The sequence below is a fragment of the Typopeltis vanoorti genome, chromosome 8, assembly GCF_054136105.1.
Source record: "Typopeltis vanoorti isolate ZY-2024b chromosome 8, IOZ_Tvanoo_1.0, whole genome shotgun sequence".
NCBI lineage: Eukaryota > Metazoa > Arthropoda > Arachnida > Uropygi > Thelyphonidae > Typopeltis > Typopeltis vanoorti.
The window spans coordinates 78,062,979-78,085,266 of NC_143556.1; the positions used below are offsets into that span (position 1 = coordinate 78,062,979).

At 34.9% G+C, this 22,288-nt stretch overlaps 1 protein-coding gene across 1 annotated transcript in view; it reads right to left on the bottom strand.

Moving 5' to 3' along the window:
- Cyfip (Cytoplasmic FMR1-interacting protein Sra-1) overlaps positions 1-22,288 on the bottom strand; it is a 452,821-nt gene that overhangs the window by 361,984 nt on the left and 68,549 nt on the right. Inside the window, exon 5 of the mRNA XM_090396405.1 lies at positions 8,571-8,752. Within this exon, the coding sequence (XP_090252531.1) occupies positions 8,571-8,752 (182 nt within the window). The remainder of the gene's footprint in view (positions 1-8,570; positions 8,753-22,288) is intronic.

Sequence of the window (22,288 nt, forward strand, 5' to 3'; positions counted from 1 at the left end):
TGAATGCAGATAAGTACGTGAATGACAGATGCTGAAGAAACTGTTTAACTAACCATTTTGCTAAATTGCCCATTACAACTGCACTCACTACCACCTCTTCACTGGCTGAAGAAACTGAAGAGGAAGTACAGGGATGTTGCACACACACACTGAATAAAAATTCTGAAATTGGAACTGAGAGATAAAGAGTGTTCAACTCCACTGGCTGTTCCTCCGACAAGGCTAAGATAATTTGACTCGTGAAAGATTTTGCAGATTTCAGAACATTAAAGATTTCACAGGAGGGAGAGAATGGATGACAATCTCATTGCACAAGGGTGGTGCAAAGACTGATGTATCTGATTATCAACCTATCAGTATCTTGGGAGTGGTGGTAAAGATTTTGGAAAAGTTGGCTAGGGCTTTCATTCAGAAATGGGCTGACAGAGAAGAATCTAGATTTTGCAATGAACAGCATGGATTTACCACATGATTAAACAACTTGCTCACATCCTATAATAATGTTAACATTGAGTTAGCAAGGAGAATGGATAACTGTGAACTTTTGAATTTTGCTAAGACTTTTGACAGAATACAGCATGGTAGACTGTTGCATAAATTGGAGAATATGGGTTTGGATTATAGAATATTAGTGTGGATAAGAGGATGGCTGACTGACAGATATTAAAAAGTGGTTTATGGGGGATGTGAGTCTGCAAGGTTTAAGGTAGCCAGTGGTGTACCACAATAGATCAGTGCTTGGTCCACTGTTATTCAACCAGTACATTAATGATATTGGGAAGGATTTGACAAGTGACATACAGCAATTTGCTGATGATGCAAAAATAGGTAGGGTAATCAGGAGTGCTGCTGATATGCAGTACTTGCAGAATAATTTGAATAGGCTGGAATTGTGGGCATGGGAAAATGGATGTCAGTTCAATGTCAGTAAATGTAAAGTCATTCACTTTGGCATGATTAGATAGCCAATGTCGTATTATATTGGTGGGATTATGCTAGAAGAAACTGATGAGGCTAGGGATCTTGGAGTGTTAGTAAATAGTAAGTTGAAGTTCAGGGGACACATGCACCAAGGATTGCATATACAACTCAAAAAAATAATTGCAATGCTGAATCACCTTGACATATAAAGATAATGAAGTCATTTTGCCTCTTTGCAAGGCCTTGATAAGACCTCACCTGGACTACTGCATGCAGGTCTAGTCTCCTGTTTTCGGTAGTGAGTCTGATATAGTGGAAGAGTGTCAAGGATTGTGATATTAGGATTGTGGAATACTGATCATGAAGACAGATTGAGAATTTTTAGGCTGTAGACACTAGCAAACAGGAGGGAGAGGATGATTGAGGCTTACAAACTTTGGAAATTGTTATACAGAATTTCAGTAAATGGAATTTTTCATTTTATTGATGGTAGGGCAAGGATGCCTTCGCATCCTTGGAAGTTGAGAATGAATGCTGTCAAGAAGGAAGTAAGAGCTAGATTTTGCTCTAATAGAGTGGTGCGTGATTAGAATGGAATGCCATTGGATGTTGTGTGTGTGTGTGCAAGTAGCATGAATGAATTCAAGAACAAGTATGATAGCTAATGTGAATAGTATGGCCTCCCTCAATGAGTTTGCGACTCTCTGGAGGTCTCTCTTAATAATAATAATAATAACAGTGCCACATATCCCTTCGGGAAGGGGGTTATGTGACACTACTTTTTAAATTTTGATTACTTTTTTTTAAACTTTTATATTTTTCTTGTCCTACTGTTACTGATAAGTGCATGTCGATTCTACAATTAAATTTTTAAATAAGTAAAAAAAATTAAAGGAAATTAGCAAATTTCATCTCACCTCTGGTAGAGTGCATTTGGATGAAGTCATGATTGTGTTCGAACTGACTGGTTCAAAGCAGTAGCATTAAAAGTTTCAATTCTAATAGTCTAAACCAGGGGGCAGCAACCGGCAGCCAGCATGCGGCCCAAACATGCATTTTTGGTGGCCCATAAAAGGTTAACAATACTTAGATGGCATGTGGCCTGTATGCTGAATTATTTAAAGAATGCAATTTATAATATGAATAATAAATGAAAAATAATTTTATACCCATACTTCGTGATATCGCCATGCAAATTGGCACGAGTCAACCGTGTGAGTCATCACGTGTGGGATAACCAGGCAACTTCATCCGACGAAAATAGAGATTTTGGTGCAATTTTTCAGTCGCATTCTCTGGTACGTATTTTAATATAATTCAATAACATCAACTATTATTTCATCATCATCATCAAATTCCTGCCATGTACCCTTAAGGGGTGTACAGGATATGATAGTACTACATGAAAAAAATTACATCATTATTAATTTCCAATCTACAATTTTCCTCCAAATCAGTCTGTTACTTGTCAACACTCCAATATTATCAGATCTTATATTTCTATCGTCTAAAGCACTTTGTACCGTATCAATCCACCTATATCTTGGTCTTCCTCTCAGTCGTTTTCCTGCCAACCTGGCAGAGAACACTTGTTTCGCTAATCTTTCCTCGCCCATTCTGTTTAAGTGACCATAGCACCTGAGATTAGCTCTGCTAAAGCATTCCTGGATGCTGACAATGTCAAGTTCTTTCCTAATATTCTCGTTTTTAATATGATACTGCCATTGATGCCATCTGTTCACGCCTATAATCTTTCTCAGGACTCTCATATCTGCAGTCTCTAGTCTTTGGTCAAGTGTTTTACTTCTGACCCAGCTATCAGATCCATAAGTTAAAACTGGTTTGAACACTGTCTAGTATACAGCTAATTTAGTGTTCCGACTAATTTCTCTCTTATTCCATATGAATTTATTTAATTGACTTCCCACCATACCAGCTTTGCTGATTCTGTTGTCTATTTCTATATTTAATTTACCATCTTCAGTAAAAATCGTGCCTAAATAGCTGAAATGTTTTACTTGTTCCACAGGTTCTCCATTCACAACACAGTTGACATTTTCAATGATTCTGCCTATTTTTATTGTCTTTGTCTTTTTATTGCTGACCTTCACACCATATCTATTACAAGAGCTATTCAATTTAGTCAGAGAATCTTGCAGACTTGTAGCGGATTTATTTAGAAGTATAACATCATCCGCATAAAGCAAAGAGTTGACATTAACATCTCCAATTCTGATATCATGTTTAATACCACTTTCCTTCATAATGTGATCCATATAGATAATGAATAACAGAGGGGATAATGTACATCCTTGTCTCACACCAGATTTAACATTAAACCATCTTCCTGTACTTCTTTCAATTCGAACTGTGGACTTACAACTCAAATAAAGACTAAGTATTGCTTGATATAATGTCCCATTGACACCATATAACTGCAGCGTACTGAATAGCTTCTCTCTTGGCACCTTGTAATATGCCTTTTCCAGATCGACAAAACTTAAATACAGATCTTTGTTATATTCCCATGCTTTCTCGACTATTTGTCGTAAAGTGAAGATCTGATCCTGACAGCCTCTATTTAGCCTGAATCCAGCTTGTTCTGCACCAAGCTTTTCTTCCACAATTCTTCTTAACCGTTTCTCAAGTATACTTGCATAGATCTTGCCAGGAACACTAAGTAGGGAAATACCTCTGTAATTCTCACATGCAGTTTTATTTCCCTTTTTATATATGGGTACAATGAGAGCTCTACTGCAATCATCGGGAATTCATCCCTCTGTCAAGGCTTTCTGAACTATGCAGTGCAGCCACTGTAAGACTCTTATACCACCATACTTCAGCATTTCTGGTCGAATATCATCTACTCCTGCTGCCTTTCCACATTTCAAGCCTTTGATGGCTTTTTCTACTTCAAGTATGGATATGTATTCCTGACTGCATGCCTGGTCAGTGTTTTTTATCACTGTGCTGTTATCACTGCTTGTTTCATTTAGCAGTTTTTCAAAGTAATTACTCCATACTTCAAGGATATCTTTTTCTCCTGTTTTCATGTCACCTTTATCATCTCTAATTCTTTTTATAGCACTCTTTCCTCCATTCTTAAGCTTCTTCAACAACCTCCAGAATATTTTGCCACCTTCTTGATATTTATTTTCTATATTCTTGCCAAAGTCCACCCATGACTTTTGTTTAGCTAGTTTTACAGAGTGTTTAGCATTCTTGCATTTGTCTCTATATTCTCTAAGAGCACAAGCTGACTTATTTGACAGGAACTTTTGGTATGCTTTCTTCTTTTCCTTCACTGTCTCTTTAACTTCTTGTGTCCACCAGGGAGTTCTGATTTTTTTATCCTTACAGACAACCTCACCACATGCCTCTCTGGCAGAATCAATCAGTGTTTTCTTCAGTGTTTGACACTGAATCTCCAAGGTTTGATTCCTGTTCTCAAACTCTTTCATTTTTTCTTCAATAATCTTTGTGTATTTTAGTCTACAGTTCACATCTGAGAGCTGCTCAACTTTTATTCTCTTTAAAACTTTCTTACATGTTATTCTTTTCAATATGAAATTCAATTGTATCCTGCTCAAGACTAAATAGTGATCACTTCCAATTTCAAATCCTCTGTACACTCTGGTGTCCTGCACCAGGGAGAAAACATCACTATCAACAATAACATAGTCAATGAGACTTTTCTTATTCCTTGCCTCTTCTCTCCATGTGAATTTGTGCACATTTTTATGTTGGAACATGGTGTTAGTAATAACCAGTCCATGTCCTGAGCAGAAATCCAACAGATATTTGCCATAATTATTAGCTTTGCTCTTTTCTCCAAATTTTTGCAAAATATTTTTGTATGTCTCACAATCATTTCCTACTCTGCTATTTAGATCCCCAACAAGGACCAACTTTTCAATTTTCATTGTGTCAGTTGCTTTTTCTAAAGCCTCAAAAAATTCCTCCACTTCTACCTTAGTAGAACCTTCTGTGGGACCATAGGCACAGATAAGTCTCATTGTCCAGTTCCCCATTCTCATATTTGCCCACATTACTCTACTTGAGACTGACTGCCATTCAAGAAGATTAGCCTCGTATTTTGTGTTGAATACTATGGCTACTCCTTCTTTTCCTTGATTGTCATTGCCTGAATATAACATTTTCTATTTATTGCTCAGAAAGATCTCACCAGTTTTGGTCTTTTTGTTTCAGTCACCCCTATTATATCGATCTGGTACTTATCTAATTCCTCAGCTAGCTCCATTTCTTTGCCATTCAGGCTTCTTACGTTGATTGTACCGATCTTTAACTCTGGTGATGTTGAGTTGGGGTTTATTTTCAGATTTGTTCCAGTAGCTGACTTTTCGCTGTTCGCCCTGGTTCCCTGGCGAAAACAACGGGGGCCTTGTTTAACCGGGCGACGCCCCAGCCGGCATGAAATTTTGTCATGTTGTACCATCATTCTATATTTTGGTTTAACCAATAAGAATACAATTTGGTCGGCTAAATCCCAAATTGCCAGCCCATCCTCGTCCGTTCAGTATCCAAGTAGATACCCAACAGGGTGCACCACGAGAAGGTGAGGATTGGACATTAGGTCAGAAGCCGTGGTCGGTTCTCCGCATTCCTTTAAAGGCTATGTGGAGGTCTCCTCTCAGTTATACAGCTTTGACCCTTAAGCACCCCCAACTATTATTTTTAGAGGATATATATTTCTTAAAAATAATTTCAAAAATCGGTTCAAGAAAACATAAAATTGCAGATGAAGGAAGAAGGTTTAATGATGAATGGAACAGCAAGCACTTCTTTATTGAAAATGAGGATAATCCCCTTTGTCTTATTTGTCATAAAACTGTTGCCGATATAAAAGAATATAATATCAGATGTCATTACGTGAATATCATACTTTATCTCGTAATCTCAAACTTTAAATATTTCTGTGTTTTTTAAGATTGATATAATAAAATTGATAACTTAAAAAGTATTTTTTTTTTTTACTCACTATTTTCTCTTAATTAAACGCTTGCGGCCCGATTATTAAAAATAAAAGTTGAATGTGGCCTGTGAGTCTGTAAAAGTTGCCGATCCCTGGTCTAAACCACAGAGGGTCAGAACTCTCCTTTAAACTTGGCTAAATATCTCCACTAAATCTAATGTATGTTTATTGTGTTTGTATAAATAAATATGTATTTAATAAGTTTAAAAAATGTTTGTGATTTATTATAATACAAATGTTTTAAAAAATATCTTCATAATTATTCAAATTGGAATGAATTACTATTATAACTCCTCCCAAATTTTGGTGGATAGGGTGGGGGAAATACACTAATGTCGCTAAAATTTTAAAAGGAGTATGGTAAGGTTACTAAAATTTTAAATGGGGATATGTGGGTACTGAAAGTGAGACAGTGCTCCAGAAGGAAAAGAAAATGACAGCATTGAATTATGAGAACAAGCAGAAACATATAATAATAAATTAAACAAAAACGATTATGTAATATCAGCAGTTGATTTAAATGCAAAAATTGCAAATATAAAAATTAATAATAATATTCAAATATATCAAGAACATGCTTTAAACAAAAGTTTAAAAATTAATAATATTGTAGTATAAAAGAATTTTAAAGTAATGAAGTCTTTCTATAAACTTAAAGATAAGAATTTATCTGGTGAGCAAGAAGACAGAAATCAATTATAGATTATTTTAGATGGGGAGGGAAGAAAAAAAAAAAACTTCAAGACTTGTATATCCTTTTTATATTTTAAATTTTCAAAAACTTCAAAACTTTCTTTAGGTGTGAGAGTACAGAGACAAATTAAGCACTACATTTTTTCTTTATTAAGAAGAGTACCGCATAATGACCACAATTAATAAAGCAGCAGCAAAACAAAATATGAAATTTCCATTTATAAAACCAGATTAAGTGAAACAAATATACAGTGGCTATACAAGCAGAAAATTAATAAATACATAAAAATAAAAAAAAGAAGAAGAATAGACAGAACAGTATAATAAATACAGCAACAAATGAAAGTCTAGAGAAGACAAAAACTATATTAAAAAGAAAAATTTTTAAATGTGATAATGAAATTCAAGAAATAATCAAAAAAAAAAAAAAAGAATAAATCCCATGAATATGGTAAGCAGTAAAAGATGTTAATCATGGACACAAATAAACAAAAAAGTCTTCTGTGCAATTTTTGTTGCCACTAGTAACATACTTGCTGCATAAAAATGTATCAGCACATAAATTTCTCAGAAACCTGAACACCAGCCTTTCTTCTGTGCACTATGCTTCCCTTCAGTAAAACGATTCCTGAATTTAGGAAAATGCACTGAAAGCTTGAGGCAGCACCTTGTTGCTATCAGCAAAACTTTCTCCAATCAAGTCAACAGAAGTCAAACTACAACATATTCATGATCAAAGTTTTGATAGGGTATCACGTTTTGCTGATACCAGCCAGCTTCATAACCTCACTGTCTTGATCACGCACAACTCAATTAAGACCAAAAACAAAATAATGCAATGCCAACACTGAAGGATGCATCACCAAATTAACCAAAAAATATAGTTTCAATCACAGAAAAATCACTAAACGCCACCAAACAAAAGAAGGGATGGAACACTTACAACTAGTGAAACTTGCAACTGGGTGAACGTAACCTGTGCACATACACTGGTGAGTGCATAAGAATTAATGGCCGCTATGAAAAACAATCTCAAAGGCAATTCTCCCTAAATCACACATGAGCCCAGCCTGATCTTAACTTCGCCAGCATCTTTGATAATAAAAAACCAAAGCAGTGATGAAATGTGGAACACTGACTGCAAAAGAGGAATCCCAGTAAAAAATCAAGCACACCTAACAGCCCTCCTGGAAACCAAATACAAGTACTGCATAGGAAATGCCTGTGATCCATTCTGTCAACAACAAACCCAACAAAGATTTTAAGATCTGTTTTATAAATATGCATGATATCAGCTCCAACCTCAGCATGTCCATTTCCAGTTTACAAAGTCCTCCTGCTTCTTCTGACAAACTCAAATTTCAGCATCGCCAAACACAACTCATCTCAACTCTCCCAAGCACACTCTCTTTGACTCCTCCTCGTTAAAAGATGGCATTTGTGAATATATGTTTGCTCTGATATACCATGCCAGAAACCATTCAACTTAGAATATCCAATTATGATCCTCTTGGACTGAAAATCTCTCTCTCTCTCTCTGCCTCACTCTGTCAAATTCATATACTGACTCTATTCTCCCAATGTCATCAGTCTTTCTGAAACTAACAGTGAGGTTATCTTCCTTGGAGATTTTAACGTTCCCAATATCAACTGGCTTTTCTTTTCCAACTGCACAGACCAAGTGGGTACACAAATTCACGTGCTCACCACTCCAAACACTCTCCTCCTCTTCCTCACTAGTGATCCCTCTAAGTATCCCATGAAAACTATATCTTCCTAAGGTAATTCAGACCACACACCACTCACACCAAGCAACACTCACACAGCCATTGCCAACCAAGAGTGGTCTGGCATTATAAGAGTAAAGAAATAGAAGCAAACAAAACTTATTTTTGTCGTTCAATGCAATAACTGAAAGCATAATAATTAAGAATTGTAATTAAAGTGACTTATACTATAATACCTTCGATAAGTTGCGTAATCGTTTTTTACGCTTGACTTCATATTCTTCAATTCATCCAATACAGCAAACATATTGATAAATTTCCCAAGTGTAAGAAGATAAGCTTCTGACACAAAATCTTTTCTTTTTTCTGCATGGCAAAGTCTTTTAACCTCAGCACAGAAACGTTCTATGGCATTTCTCTAAAAAAGAATATTACTGAGAGATTAGCTAGTTAGAATGTTATTCTTTTTTTTTTTTTTTTAATTATAAAGAAGAATTTCCATATCTTCCCATATACCAAAAGAATATCTTCTTCTTGTATATGGAAAGACTATCTGCACGAAATACACAACATAAATTATATGTTAATGTAAATACAACTTTTATCTGTATTAACAATAACAGATTTATAAATTTGTATTTATAAATCTGTTATTTTATATAATACTATGAAGCATAGTATTACACTGGTGGTGGTAGTGGGCAGTAGATGGCACTGGTGTAGTTGCAGTTCGTTGTAGTTGGTGGATTGAGTGGTGGAGACAGAGTTGTAAAGTAAGCTCTCCTTCAATAATAATTTTCTGTTATTTTTTTTTTTTTTTTTTACAAATTCATTGCTATGTTTGCCTTTTTACATGATTAATCAGATGTGCTTCCTTTTATCTTTTATTCTTCATGACAAAACTGTACCTTTTCTTCAATATTTTAAAACAAATTTTAATACTTCGGAACATAAACAACTTTTAAGACCGCATAATACAGACTAAAATAAAAACACCAAAGAGTACCTATAGCAAATATACCTATAGCCTTTGTATGCAGTTGCACGAGATAAGGAGAGACCTTTCCTGACTGTTTGCATTTGTCATGATGCCTGTAATAGAAATTTTTCTGCTTTGGCTAAAGCCAAATACCAAACAAATCTTACTAATAATTATGATTCTACCAAATCCAAATATTTGAAAAATGCACGAATCAGCCAAATACCAAAGTAAAACTGAATATTCATCACATCCCTACTAAAAAATCTTACATAATCATAATTTACTTTTTTTTTTCTCTTTCTTTTTTTTTTTTTTTTTTTTTTTTTTTTTTTCAGTACTACATACATTTAGTTCTCTACTTATGATGGTGTCTCATTCCAATGATCGTATTGTAAGTTGGATTTCACTTTATGAACTTAAAGATATTTTAACGATTAACATGCCCAAATGCTAAAATATATAGGTCTGTTTTTATTATATTTTAACTAATTTTTTACTCTTTGTTTATAGTGAAATAATAAAATTTACAATTACAAAATAAAATAACCATGTGAAGTACTGTACTATAATAAATGCCAGCAAAGGTTGCTCGATTGGTAGCGCCTCTGCTACTAATGGCTTGCAAAAAGTTAAGCAAGTTTGAGCGCAGTTAGTAGTTGGAAGGGGATCAAATCGTTCGATGCTGTTGGCACACTCTCCCTCAATGAGTCTTTGGACTCCCTGGAAGTGTCACATAATAATAATAATAATAAATAACGAAATGCCAATACAAAGTGCTTCCCTGCATTTACCAGCAAAATAATCATCTGGAAACACATGGAACAAGAATAATTCTTCGCAGATACTGCATTATTAATCGAACATTTCATTAGAAGAGACAGGGGAGGCTAGGTAACCAACAACAAATTCCTCAAAATTTAGGAAATACAACAAAGCATACTGAAATGGTTTACCAGATGCATAACTTATGAAAGATCTAGGTTCATCTTAAGAGGATGGCATAACAGTAGTAGTGGGCTTCTTTAGAAATTTGTACATTATGTCCAACTCAGTACAGTTTGCCTTTCCTTTTCTGCTTAAATTTCTCTGTAGCAAGCAATTGCAGCCTTACATTCTTTTTCTACTTTGCTAAAATCTCTCCATGTTGGAGTCCATTTCTCAAAAATTCGAAATGCCTTATTAACAGAAGCAAATGAATTTATCAATTATTCACTGAAAAAAAATCTGGAGGGGCTTATCTTCCTCTTCTTGTTCTTCTGCTCCCCCCCCCCACCTCCTCTTTTCCTGCATTCTGTGCTGCTAGATTTTTTAGATTGTGTGGTCTGATGATATATAACCGGCCTGGTTGGCCAAGTGGTTACATATCCACTCTCTAGCCAAAAGGTTGTGGGTTTGAATCTCGCTGTGGGCATGGATGTTTGTGATTGTCTGTGAAAATACTAGTGGTGGTGGGGGTTAGATGATGTTGGTGCAGTTGCAGTTTGTTGTAGCCCCCCCTCTGTCTCTTTGTTTGACAGCTCTGCTTTATAATTTCCAAGAAATGCTCTACATCTTAATCCTCAAACTCTAGCTAACAGCCCATGAATGTATGAACATATATTTTCAGCAGCTTATTCCAAACATCATTCACGTATTATGCCATCACCTCACTTCATGCTGCATTTATTCTCTGCACAATGCACATATTGTATTCCTTCCAAGTCTCTAAAGGTTTTTTCACTCTCAGTAGCAGCAACAGCCTGAGAAGAGGAGGGGGAAAGTGGTTCTTAAATAACATGACTTGAAGACAGTTATAATATCCTGATCCATGAGTTTCAGGAGTGAGGTAGTATTCAATGAATGCATTAATAGAATGGCTGATCGAGAACTCCTGTATACTGATTGTAAATTTCATTAACAAGATAAAAGTTGTGTTATGTGATAAATCAGTTTGAAATATATATATATATGTATTTGTTCATTTATTAATGCAACTGTATGCATTGACATGTGATTATGCAGTGGCAATAGAAAAGGAGATTTAAATGTATTTGAAGTGTATATGATTCACAACTTGTTTACTATAATATTGTAATCCTTAGGGACTTACACAGAAATAACATTGTATTTACTAAAATAAAGAGCCAAAAGGGTTCTTTTTTTTTTTTTTTTTTTTACAAAACTTTCATAGTTTCTACATTTGGCTTTGAAATAATGCTGGATTTAATATCCACTTGTTTTATATAACATTGTATGCACATTATTTTATGTTGTTTATAATAGTATTCCTATGCCATATACTTCTAAGTGTAATCACTGTACTAACGGCAGCCATTTAGTCACCTGAGTTTTGCTTTGAATCTTGATAATGGGAATGTGCTTAGTGTGAATTTTTAGAATAGTTGTCACTGGGTAACAGGAATGACAGCAGTGACAAGTAAGCAAGCAAGAAAGGAGAGCTGGAAAGGAGTAAAAAACTACCAAGCTAAATTCTATGATCTTGGAAAAATGTTCATGTGCATCTTTATCTACTCTCCAGTGCAAAAGTGGGCTTCTGAATTTCATACAGAACAGTATAATGTATCAAACCTTCATATACTAGTGAGAATGTTATGTGCTTAATGTGAAGCAAGTGGTATAAATTCCCTGAAGCGAGATGAAATCTGCAGTAAAGTTCTTTTTCTTGGAAATACCTTTGGAACTGCTCAATTAAATGTATTTTTATTGCCAGAGCAATTATTCTTCAATGCTTACTTCACCAAAATAAAGGAAAGATGTGCTGAAGTAAATTTATTTCCTTGCTTGCCAGAAGAAGATATATTTAGATATAATAATCAAGTCAGATCTCTTTTATTATGATTAAGGAAAGAGAGACAGCAGAATGAATAAGTAGAAGCAAATATAAGAAAAATTAAAATAAAGAAAGAACAGTATTGAGATAAATAAATTAAAGATGCAAAGAAATTATATACTTGGTTTAATCTTTTATCCAAGTGTAAGCAAACAAAGTTTGGACCTGAAATATTTTCAGGACTGGGGCAACTCGTATATAGAAGCTAATGACTTCACATCAGTTGTCTTAGTGTCAGTAGCATTATTCAGGTCCAAAAGGATATGTGCTTTGCATGATGGGCACTCTGGGTCTTGCTCCCACTGATGAGACCTAAATAAAGGTCATGGGTAGTGACCCATTCCATAATGCAGAGCATTACACAGGTCTGTAAGGATATGTACTTTGCATTATGAGATACTAGGGCAAGTAATGTGAAGTCATTAGCTTCTATATATACGAGTTGCCCCAGTTCTGAAAATACTTCAGGCGCAAACTTTGTTTGCTTACATTTAGATAAAGGATTAAACCAAGTATATAATTTCTTGGCATCTTTAATTTATAATATAACCAAGTGGAAAAACTTCCAGCAAGTATTGAAATAAATGCCACATAAAAAGTTTCCTTCTAATCAAGTTTCACTTGAATGAAACTATGGAACTTTTAGCTGAATGCTCTATTCATTTTATTTATTTATTTTGTATCGTTGTTATCAGTTACGATTTGAATTTAACTGTGGTAGTCAGAGAATGGAAGAATTTTCTTTGAACTCATACTGCATAATTCTTAAAATGGCAATAAGTAGTTATTTTTGTATTTAATAAAAATTTAGATATAGAGAATATTCGAAATTGAGAATATTAGATTATACATGAATTGTATATATTGTATATTGAACATGATGAACAGCCTATTTTTCTACCCACTGTAAGGTGAAGGCCTCTCCCATTGCAGGAGGGTTTTGGGTCTATTACTCCCATGGTGACCCAATCCATATTGGAAGAGTGTATCTATACTTGGGTAAATGAATGTATGAAGGTGAATGACAATCGCAAACGTCCATGCCTACGTGGGATTCAAACCCACAGCCCCTTGGCTGGAGAGTGGATACGCTAACTACTCGGCCAACTAGGCCAGCATATTGAACATACTGATTGTATTTATTGTATATATGTTTATTGTAAACAATTTATTTTATTTTTTTATTTTTTTTAAATCTGAGTTTCATTCTTTGGAATTCACAACATGCTGATTTTGAATCAATGCACCATCATGGGTACAAATCTGAAACATTCTAACCAACCAAAATAAAATTATATATAAATATAGTTAATTTACTTTCCACGACTGACTATTAACATACAAGGTTGGATATAGACAAGGAGAGATTTAACAGTTGTAATCATAAAGCCTACTCCCTTTTTATCATAACAGCAATAAAAATGATTACATTTATTTAGGTAAACATATATCTTTTAATGACTGCAGAATTTTTTGTCAAGTTTCTTGGCTTAGATGCTAAATTAGCTAAAGAGAAAATAAAAATAGAATAATTTAAAATAACAATAAGTAATGTATGAATTCTCCTCCTACAAGATGCTGCCAACAATAAGAGAATTAAATCTGTAATTAAATCTGCAAAGTTCAAAGAAAATTTAATTAAAATTACTGTTAAAAAATAAAAGGAGCAAGGTAACTTCCCAAAATTGAGTAAGTTGCATGAAATCATTCCTGTTTTAAAACTGGTTAATGAATAAGTGCTTTACAGCTTGCTTTATATAATCTTCCCATTAAAACACAGGTCTGATGCAAAACTTTCTAGCATTTGTTTCAAGAACACTAAATTTGGTAGAAGTGACATTACTCATGAGACCTGATTAATCAGACTGAAAGATCTAATGTAATCTTGGTACACTTGTATATATATCTATTTTGATATATCTGTTTGTCCATTATTAGGCTGCAAGACCAGGAATTTATGTGACAAAGTGTGTGCACATTTTGGCATACCCATATTTTGATAAATTAAAGATGCCAAGAAATTATATTCTTGGTTTCATCCTTTATCCAAGTGTAAGCAAACAAAGTTTGCACATGAGTAACTTCACAACTGTGCTACTTGCATACACAGGCTAATGACTTCACATTAATTGCCTTAGTATCCCATAATGCAGTGCACATATCCTTACAGACATGTATAATACTATGCATTATGAGAAGGGCCACTAACCAGAATGGTTTCGACCTTTATTGAGGTCTCAATAAAGTTTGCACATGTGTATTAAATATAAATATTTAATTATTAATAAATATTTTTGAGTAAACACTAATTTAATTTTATTGTAATTACCTCTAACAATTAATAAAATGCATGAGGAATGGTTGTAGGATTTTTTTTAAATATTTTATTTTATAGATGGCAAGAAACAGATGTGAATGTTTTCCAAAATACTACAGTGCAAGCATCATCAGCAAAAAGTGAACTTCATCATCTTGAACATACTAATGGTATGAAATAAAAGCAAAGATGATGAAAAAATGCCACCCAATTCAAGAAAAAAAAAAAAGACCAATGTTTCCATTTGTCACACAGCACATGATAAAAGTAGATGAATTATTTACTAAAATAAAGAGCCAAAAGGCTTCACTTTGGGGATGCCAAATTATATAAATTAAGTGGATATTAAATCCAACATCTTTTCAAAGCCGAATACAGAAATTATAAAAGTTTCGTGCAAAAACTGACCAGAGTGCTTTCGAGAATACACTCACCACCATATTACGAGTTGCCCTAGCCGAACCTTATAGGAGCGACGGACACTCAAAGCACCTGTCGTAGATGAATTAGTTGCCAAACATGCAATAGTAGACAATTTCGAACAATAAAGAGCAATTTTAATAGAAAACGTTTCTCTAAAAGAAGACCTGCAGTTACCAGTAAGGATAAAAAGTTCAATAAGAATTCTTTGATACTTGCTGATGATGTAGAACAGATTCTACAGAATGATTTCTTTTAAATTGTTTAAATATTCTCCAACAAGAAATTCCATTTTGAAAAAAAAATAAAAATTAAAAAAAAAAAGTGAAAAAAAAAAAGTTACAAGTCATTTATCTGCAAAATGGACAGATTTTTAAGGAAAGTTCTCACATTTATGGAATGACGAGTATTCAAAAATTGCTGAAAATATATTAAATTGTTTAAAACCTATAAGATTTTCAGTTGAAGCACTAATTTGAGCCCGTACACAGGAGGTTGGTCGGTCAACCTATAGTACATTAGTACCGTGTATAGATAGTGGTGTCACAAATGAATGTCTAATGAGTTATTGTAAAATCTTCTTTATTCTTATTAGCAGTGCGCTTTTGCTTTTGTAACCTTTCTTACTTATTCTATAGCGTACTATGTTTATCCACCTTTCGTATTTAGTAGTCGTATGCCTTTGAACACTGGAAAATTTATTTGTTAAGACTGTGCCACCAGTATTTCTATATTGGCATAAGACTTAGTAACACGTTCCAGTAGATATCTCTCTCTCTCTCTCTCACTAGCATAAATTCCTTCACTAAAGTTTGCAAAAACAGTCGTAGTTCTCAAGTATTTCAACTACGCTTTTAATGCATTAGTTGTTTCAAGCTCACAAGTCCGAGTTTATTTAGGAACAGTGTATTGTAAATTAAATGATCAGGCGGCATTCTATTGACATATAAATTAAACAAATGAATAAAACACATTTATTCATTAATATCAAAGTACATTAATTAAACGATAGGGAGGTTACTCTCTCTACCTATCCTTTAGACTTTCAGCATAAAGAAACAAATTTCCCCTTTCAATACTAAATAACTATACAATATAATCACTCAATTACCTCTCTACTTGTTAAATCAAATTATTGAAACTCTAAATTTACTCACTAAGAGGTTAGCAAACTAAGCCAAGTTATTTCACAAATCTAATGCCAATTATTAATATACCAAATGAATCTCTTATGGACACTTCTTATTACTATTAACTTAATTCTTATCTGTCTAAGAGATATGTATAACATACCTCCTAGATTATAAAGGAAATGTACAACAAAAGACGGAACAAACTTACAGAGGCTCTGTGTCACACTCGATCAAAGGTCTTGCACTAAAGTCCTTATGCCCTTTCTTTCATCTCGGGTCTCAGGCTTCTTGCTTCAGCGGCATCTTGTTAGGGATTTGGCAGGCTTTGGGTTGCAATCTGCAGCACTCTAATAGCTCAGGCAAAAGGTCTCAGCATACGGTCAAATTCTCCGGCGCTTGAAGTTTGCTCTATGGCTATTGGCTTCGGTTGACCTCCCGCAGCAAAAGACATTCGACCGACACTTGGCTCAGGTATTTACATCAGCTGTTCTCTCGTCATTCCCATTTTTCTCCTCTGGCGTGGGCTCGCTGTAATGTCTGGTGCTCTGGATCCTACTGCTGGTATTTCTGCCTCTAACTGCCAATGACGATAACTCTAACTGCTGACCTTGATAATTGGCGCTTGCCTCTGATTTCTGAATCCGATAACTGCCGTACTCTAACTGCCGACTGCCTCTGGTTCTAACTGCCCACTCCCTGGTTCTCTGCCGACCACGATGTTCAGCTCAGTCCCTTTTATTTCACGTTCTCCAGGACCTTGCACGAAGGGTTGTAACCCCCAAAGAATTCAGCACAACTCCTTGATCTTCTGTTAAGACCAACCCGTTTTTTCTTTTCCTCCGTGCTCCTTTAATCCTATTTTGTTGGGCAGCGGAAACTTGTCTGAACGTTGGGAATCTCTTTGACACTGACTTTGAAGGTGTTTATACGCAGAGCTCGTAAGCAACTTTCTCATACACTTTAAATCATAAACAACTTTCTTGTGCCTCATGTATAGCTATTATACAAAGTTTCGGTGGCAAAGCATTGCCTTTGTTTTTTACATTCTAAAAATTTTTGTTAAAGCAGTAAGTACAGTCAATTCCCATAGAGTTATTTACATTAATATTTAGCATAAAATATAAACAAAGTTATTTTTGTAACAATCTCATGGGACTTGACCTCTGTAAAAATCTATGTAAAGTGCTTTGGTATTTCCAAGCTACATTGAGTTTTACAGTGGGTTGGGAAAGGAGGAATTTGTTTACATTTGATTTGAATGACTTTAAATTGTATTCCTTGGAAAACACAGCAGGTGGGAGACTGTTCCACAGTGCAACAGTTACAGGAATGAAGGAAGAGGAAAAGAAACATGTTCGGTTTGTTTCTAGGTGTACTGTGAAGGGATGTTGTGCAGCAGCTGCACGTGTTCCAATGAGCTTAGTACTGAACAGAGGAATTACTGATGTTAATTCGGATGAGCATTTCCCATGGAAATATTTGTAGAAGATACGTACTGCAGAGACCATATGTCTGTGTGAAAGTGAGGGAGGGGGGGGAGAGAGTTGGTAAGGGATGGATCACTAATAAGTCTAATTGCTCTCCTCTGTATTGAGTCGAGCATTTTGAGAGAGCTTTTAGAGGGCCCCATCCCATATGTGGAAGCAATATTCGATAGCTGGGCGGATTTGTGATGAATCATGACGAATATCTACTAACAAGTGAAGAAATGTTTAGATTCTGTTTTTATAATTTTGAAAAACAAAATTCTGTTTTTCATCAATAAAAACTGAGAGTAAAAAGCTTTTGAAAGAAACTAAACAGCAACTTTTAAATGTTGAGATAGTCTTAGTATTACTTGTTTGTTAATGATGAAGTTTGTGTTATGGAAAATAAAATTGGAATTCCAAGATCAACAAAATTGATAACGAAAGAATTTTCAAAGATAAGTACTTCAGCAGAAGTATGCTTTTACAATCAGAAAATAATACAAACAGAGAAATTTATAAAAATTTTGAGCTCAGAAAATCAGAATAGCATTTAAAAGCAGACAGCAAAAGATATGTTCAATTTTGATGGCAGCATTAAAGGCAATTCAAATGAAACAAAGTATTTTCATCGTTAAAAATTGAAATGATGAAGCCACATGTATACTGGCACTGAACCCAAAAATCCTGCTAGATGCAGTACCAAGAATTCCATGTCAATCCATTGTGAAAGATTTTTTTTTTCTTATTTGTTAGGCAAAAACGCTCTGACTCAGCAATTAAGGTTTTGTATTTTTTAGAATTCTATGTTTACAATAAATAAGATGACTTATGACCTAACCTAACCGTTTCTCAAGTATACTGGCATAAATCTTGCCAGGAACACTCAGTAGGAAAATACTTCTGTAATTCTCACATTCAGTTTTATTTCCCTTTTTATATATGGGTACTATTAGAGCTCAACTCCAATCATCGGAAATTCGTCCCTCTGTCCAGGCTTTCTGAACTATGCAGTGCAGCCACTGCAAGACTTTTATACCACCATACTTCAGCATTTCTGGTCGAATATCATCTACTCCTGCTGGCTTTCCACATTTCAAGCCTTTGGTGGCTTTTCCTAATTCAAGTATGGATATATATTGCTGACTGCATGCCTGGTCAGTGTTTTTTACCACTGTGCTGTCATCACTGTTTGTTTCATTTAGTTTTCAAAGTAATTACTCCATACTTCAAGGATATCTTTTTCTTCCATTTTCATGTCACCTTTATCATCTCTAACTCCTTTTACAGCACTCTTTTCTCCATTCCTAAGCTTCTTCAACAACCTCCAGAATATTTTGCCACCTTCTTGATATTTATTTTCTATATTCTTGTCAAAGTCCTCCCATGACTTTTGTTTAGCTAGTTTTACACAGTGTTTAGCATTCCTGCATTTGTCTCTATATTCTCTAAGAGCACAAGCTGACTTATTTGACAGGAACTTTTGATATGCTTTCTTCTTTTCATTCACTGCCTCTTTAACTTCCTGTGTCCACCATGGAGTTCTGATTTTTCTATCCTTGCAGACAACTTCATGATATGCCTCTCTGGCTGAATCAATCAGGGCTTTCTTCAAGGCTTGCCACTGAATCTCCAAGGATTGGTTCCTGTTTTCAAACGCTTTCATTTTTTCTTCAATAATCTTTGTGTATTTTAGTCTACAGTTCACATCTGAGAGCTGCTCAACTTTTATTCGCTTTAAAACTTTCTTACATGTTATTCTTTTCGATATGAAATTCAATTTTATCCTGCTCAAGACTAAATAGTGATCACTTCCAATTTCAAATCCTCTGTACACTCTGGTGTCCTGCATCAGGGAGAAAACAACACTATCAACAATAATATAGTCAATGAGACTTTTCTTATTCCTTGCCTCTTCTCTCCATGTGAATTTGTGCACATTTTTATGTTGGAACATGGTGTTAGTAATAACCAATTAATGTCCTGAGCAGAAATCCAACAAGTATTTGCCATTATTATTATTAGCTTTGCTCTTTTCTTCAAATTTTTCCAAAATATTTTTGTATGTCTGACAATCATTTCCTACTCTGCTATTTAGATCCCCAACAAGGACCAACTTTTCCTTTTTCATTGTCAGTTGCTTTTTCTAAAGCCTCAAAAAATTCTTCCACTTCTACCTTAGTAGAACACTCTGTGGGACCATAGGCAGAAATAAGCCTCACTGCCCAATTCCCCATTCTGATATTTGCCCACATCACTCTATTTGAGACTGCCTGCCATTCAAGAAGATTAGCCTCATATTTTGTGTTGAATACTATGGCTACTCCTTCTTTTCCTTGATTGTCAATTCCTGAATATAACATTTTGTATTCATTGCTCAGAAAGATCTCACCAGTTTTTGTCTTTTTTGTTTCAGTCACCCCTATTATGTCGATCTGGTACTTATCTAATTCTTCAGCTAGCTCCGTTTCTTTGCCATTCAGGCTTCTTATGGTGATACTAACGATCTTTAACTCTGGTGATGTTGAGTTGGGGTGTGTTTTCAGATTTGTTCCAGTAGCTGACTTTTTGCTATTTGCCCTGGTTCCCTGGCAAAAACAATGGGGGCCTTGTTTAACCGAGCAACGCCCCAGCCTACATGAAATGTTGTCATGTTGTACCATCATTTTTTATTTTGGTTTAACCAATAAGAATACAATTATTGTCGGCTAAATCCCAAATTGCCTGCCCATCCTTGTTCGTTCAGTATCCAGGTAGATACCCAACAGGGTGCACCATGAGAAGGTGAGGATTGGACATTAGGTCAGAAGCCCTGGTCGGTTCACTGCATTCCTTTAAAGGCTATGTGGAGGTCTCCTCTCAGTTATACAGCTTTGACCCTTAAGCACCCCCCTTTAGCCTTTTATCACTAAAATAAACATGAAAATTCTTATTTAAGAGAAACTGCCAATATTAAACCAATAAAATAAAATTTTGGAATTCTCAAGGATTCTAAGAAAATGCCATTTCCCATTCTCAGTTTCTGGTGATCAAAAAATGTCAGAAATTTAGAAACCCTACTCTCTTCCCTATTATGAGCCACATCTCTTCTATTAGTCTCACCTATGTAGGAAAGGCCACAGGAACATGGAATTCTGTACCCCCCCCCCCAGGATGTTTGTAGAAAGGATTATTGTCTTTGGGAGAGTGAAGAATACAATTCTTCACATGGTGAGAATAGGTTTGAATGCCACTCTGATATTACGATATTTTGGTTAAGGATATTGACATAAGAGAATGAAGCGAGTTTCTAGTACATGTCAGGATTTGGATGAGGAGTGGGACTGGAGAATAGCATTTTGTTGACTAATTTACTTGGAAATTCACTGAGAATGAACTGGATGAGTGGAAGTTGTAATTCTTCATTTTTCTTGTTATCATCTTTGAAGACAGACAGCACATTTTTTTTAGGAGAATATGAACAATTCCTATTTTTTGTGAGAGATGGTGAAGAGATGATGAATGAAGGTAACACTAGTACGAGTGGGCTTGGGGTAAATGTCTAATGTGGAACCATTTTCAGAAGTTTTTGAAATGAGGGCGTCCAGAAAGGATAATGTCTTCATTTTGAACTTCCAAAGTGAATTTTATTTTTAGGTGGAATGAATTACGAGAGGGATTGGAAAACTGTTTAAATTATCAATGCTACATTTCCAAACGATAAAGATGTCATTCATGTGTATCTCAATCAGATGATAGGTTTTGGATTGGGTAATGCAAAAACTATTTTTTGAAATTTTCCATGAAAAGATCTGCACACAGGGAAGACAAGCCAAGCCAAAAAGTTGTAGTAGAGGTGACTGTTTTGTTTAAAGTAATCAGCGTGGAGGCAATGTTCAAAGAGTCTTCTAACATCAGGAAAGATGAGGTCTATGATGAAATCTAAAACTTCCATCGATCAGGACATTCGTGTACAGTGAGAGATGTCAACAGTTAAAACTGTTTAAACCAGCAGGGCCACATTTCTAGAAAATAAAGATGTCACTCACACACATAGGGGTGTGTGTACCAGATTTTTTGCATGGAGAGTAGCGAGTGAGCAGAATGGGCTGCCAGAATTGATTGAGAGTTCCTTGACGGTGAATGGATTCAAGGAGAGGCATGAGAGGATTTGTGTGTATGATGGTTGATTTGGGGTCTCCCATGATGAGTCTCCAGACTCCATGGAGATACTGTAAAATAATAATAATAATATCTCTACGAGATGACAGGTTTTGGTTGATGGAATGACTAGTACAAGGATTTTTTTTTTTTTTTTTTTTTACATGAGGAAATCTTCCATGGGGAAATAATACTTTCCCATGGCTAGACTAAAAAAAAGATTTTTTGTTATTATTATAATATCTGATAAAGGATGTGCTATTGCAATCCGGATCTTCCTTTGTATTTTCCAATTCTTTTCAATAACTTTTTCTTCTTTTTTTTTTTTTTTTTGTGGTCAAAAGTTCTTCAAATACTGCTTATATACTTGCTTTATATAATTTGACTATAAAGGAAGTTTCAGCTCTGTCATTTCTTAATTAAAAGTGACAATAGTGGTATTATAAGAAAATGGCCTAATGAAGGATGTGTTGTTGTTATCCTGATGAAGAAAACTATTTCAGGAAAACTATAATTTCTTACATGATCATTCTTATACCAGTGCATTTCTAAATATTCTATCCAATTGTTTACATAAACTCTCTCCTCCATCCAATAGCAATCTACCCATCATCTGACTGCCATTCTCAGCAAACACCTTTCCTCTTACCCTCATATTTATCCAAC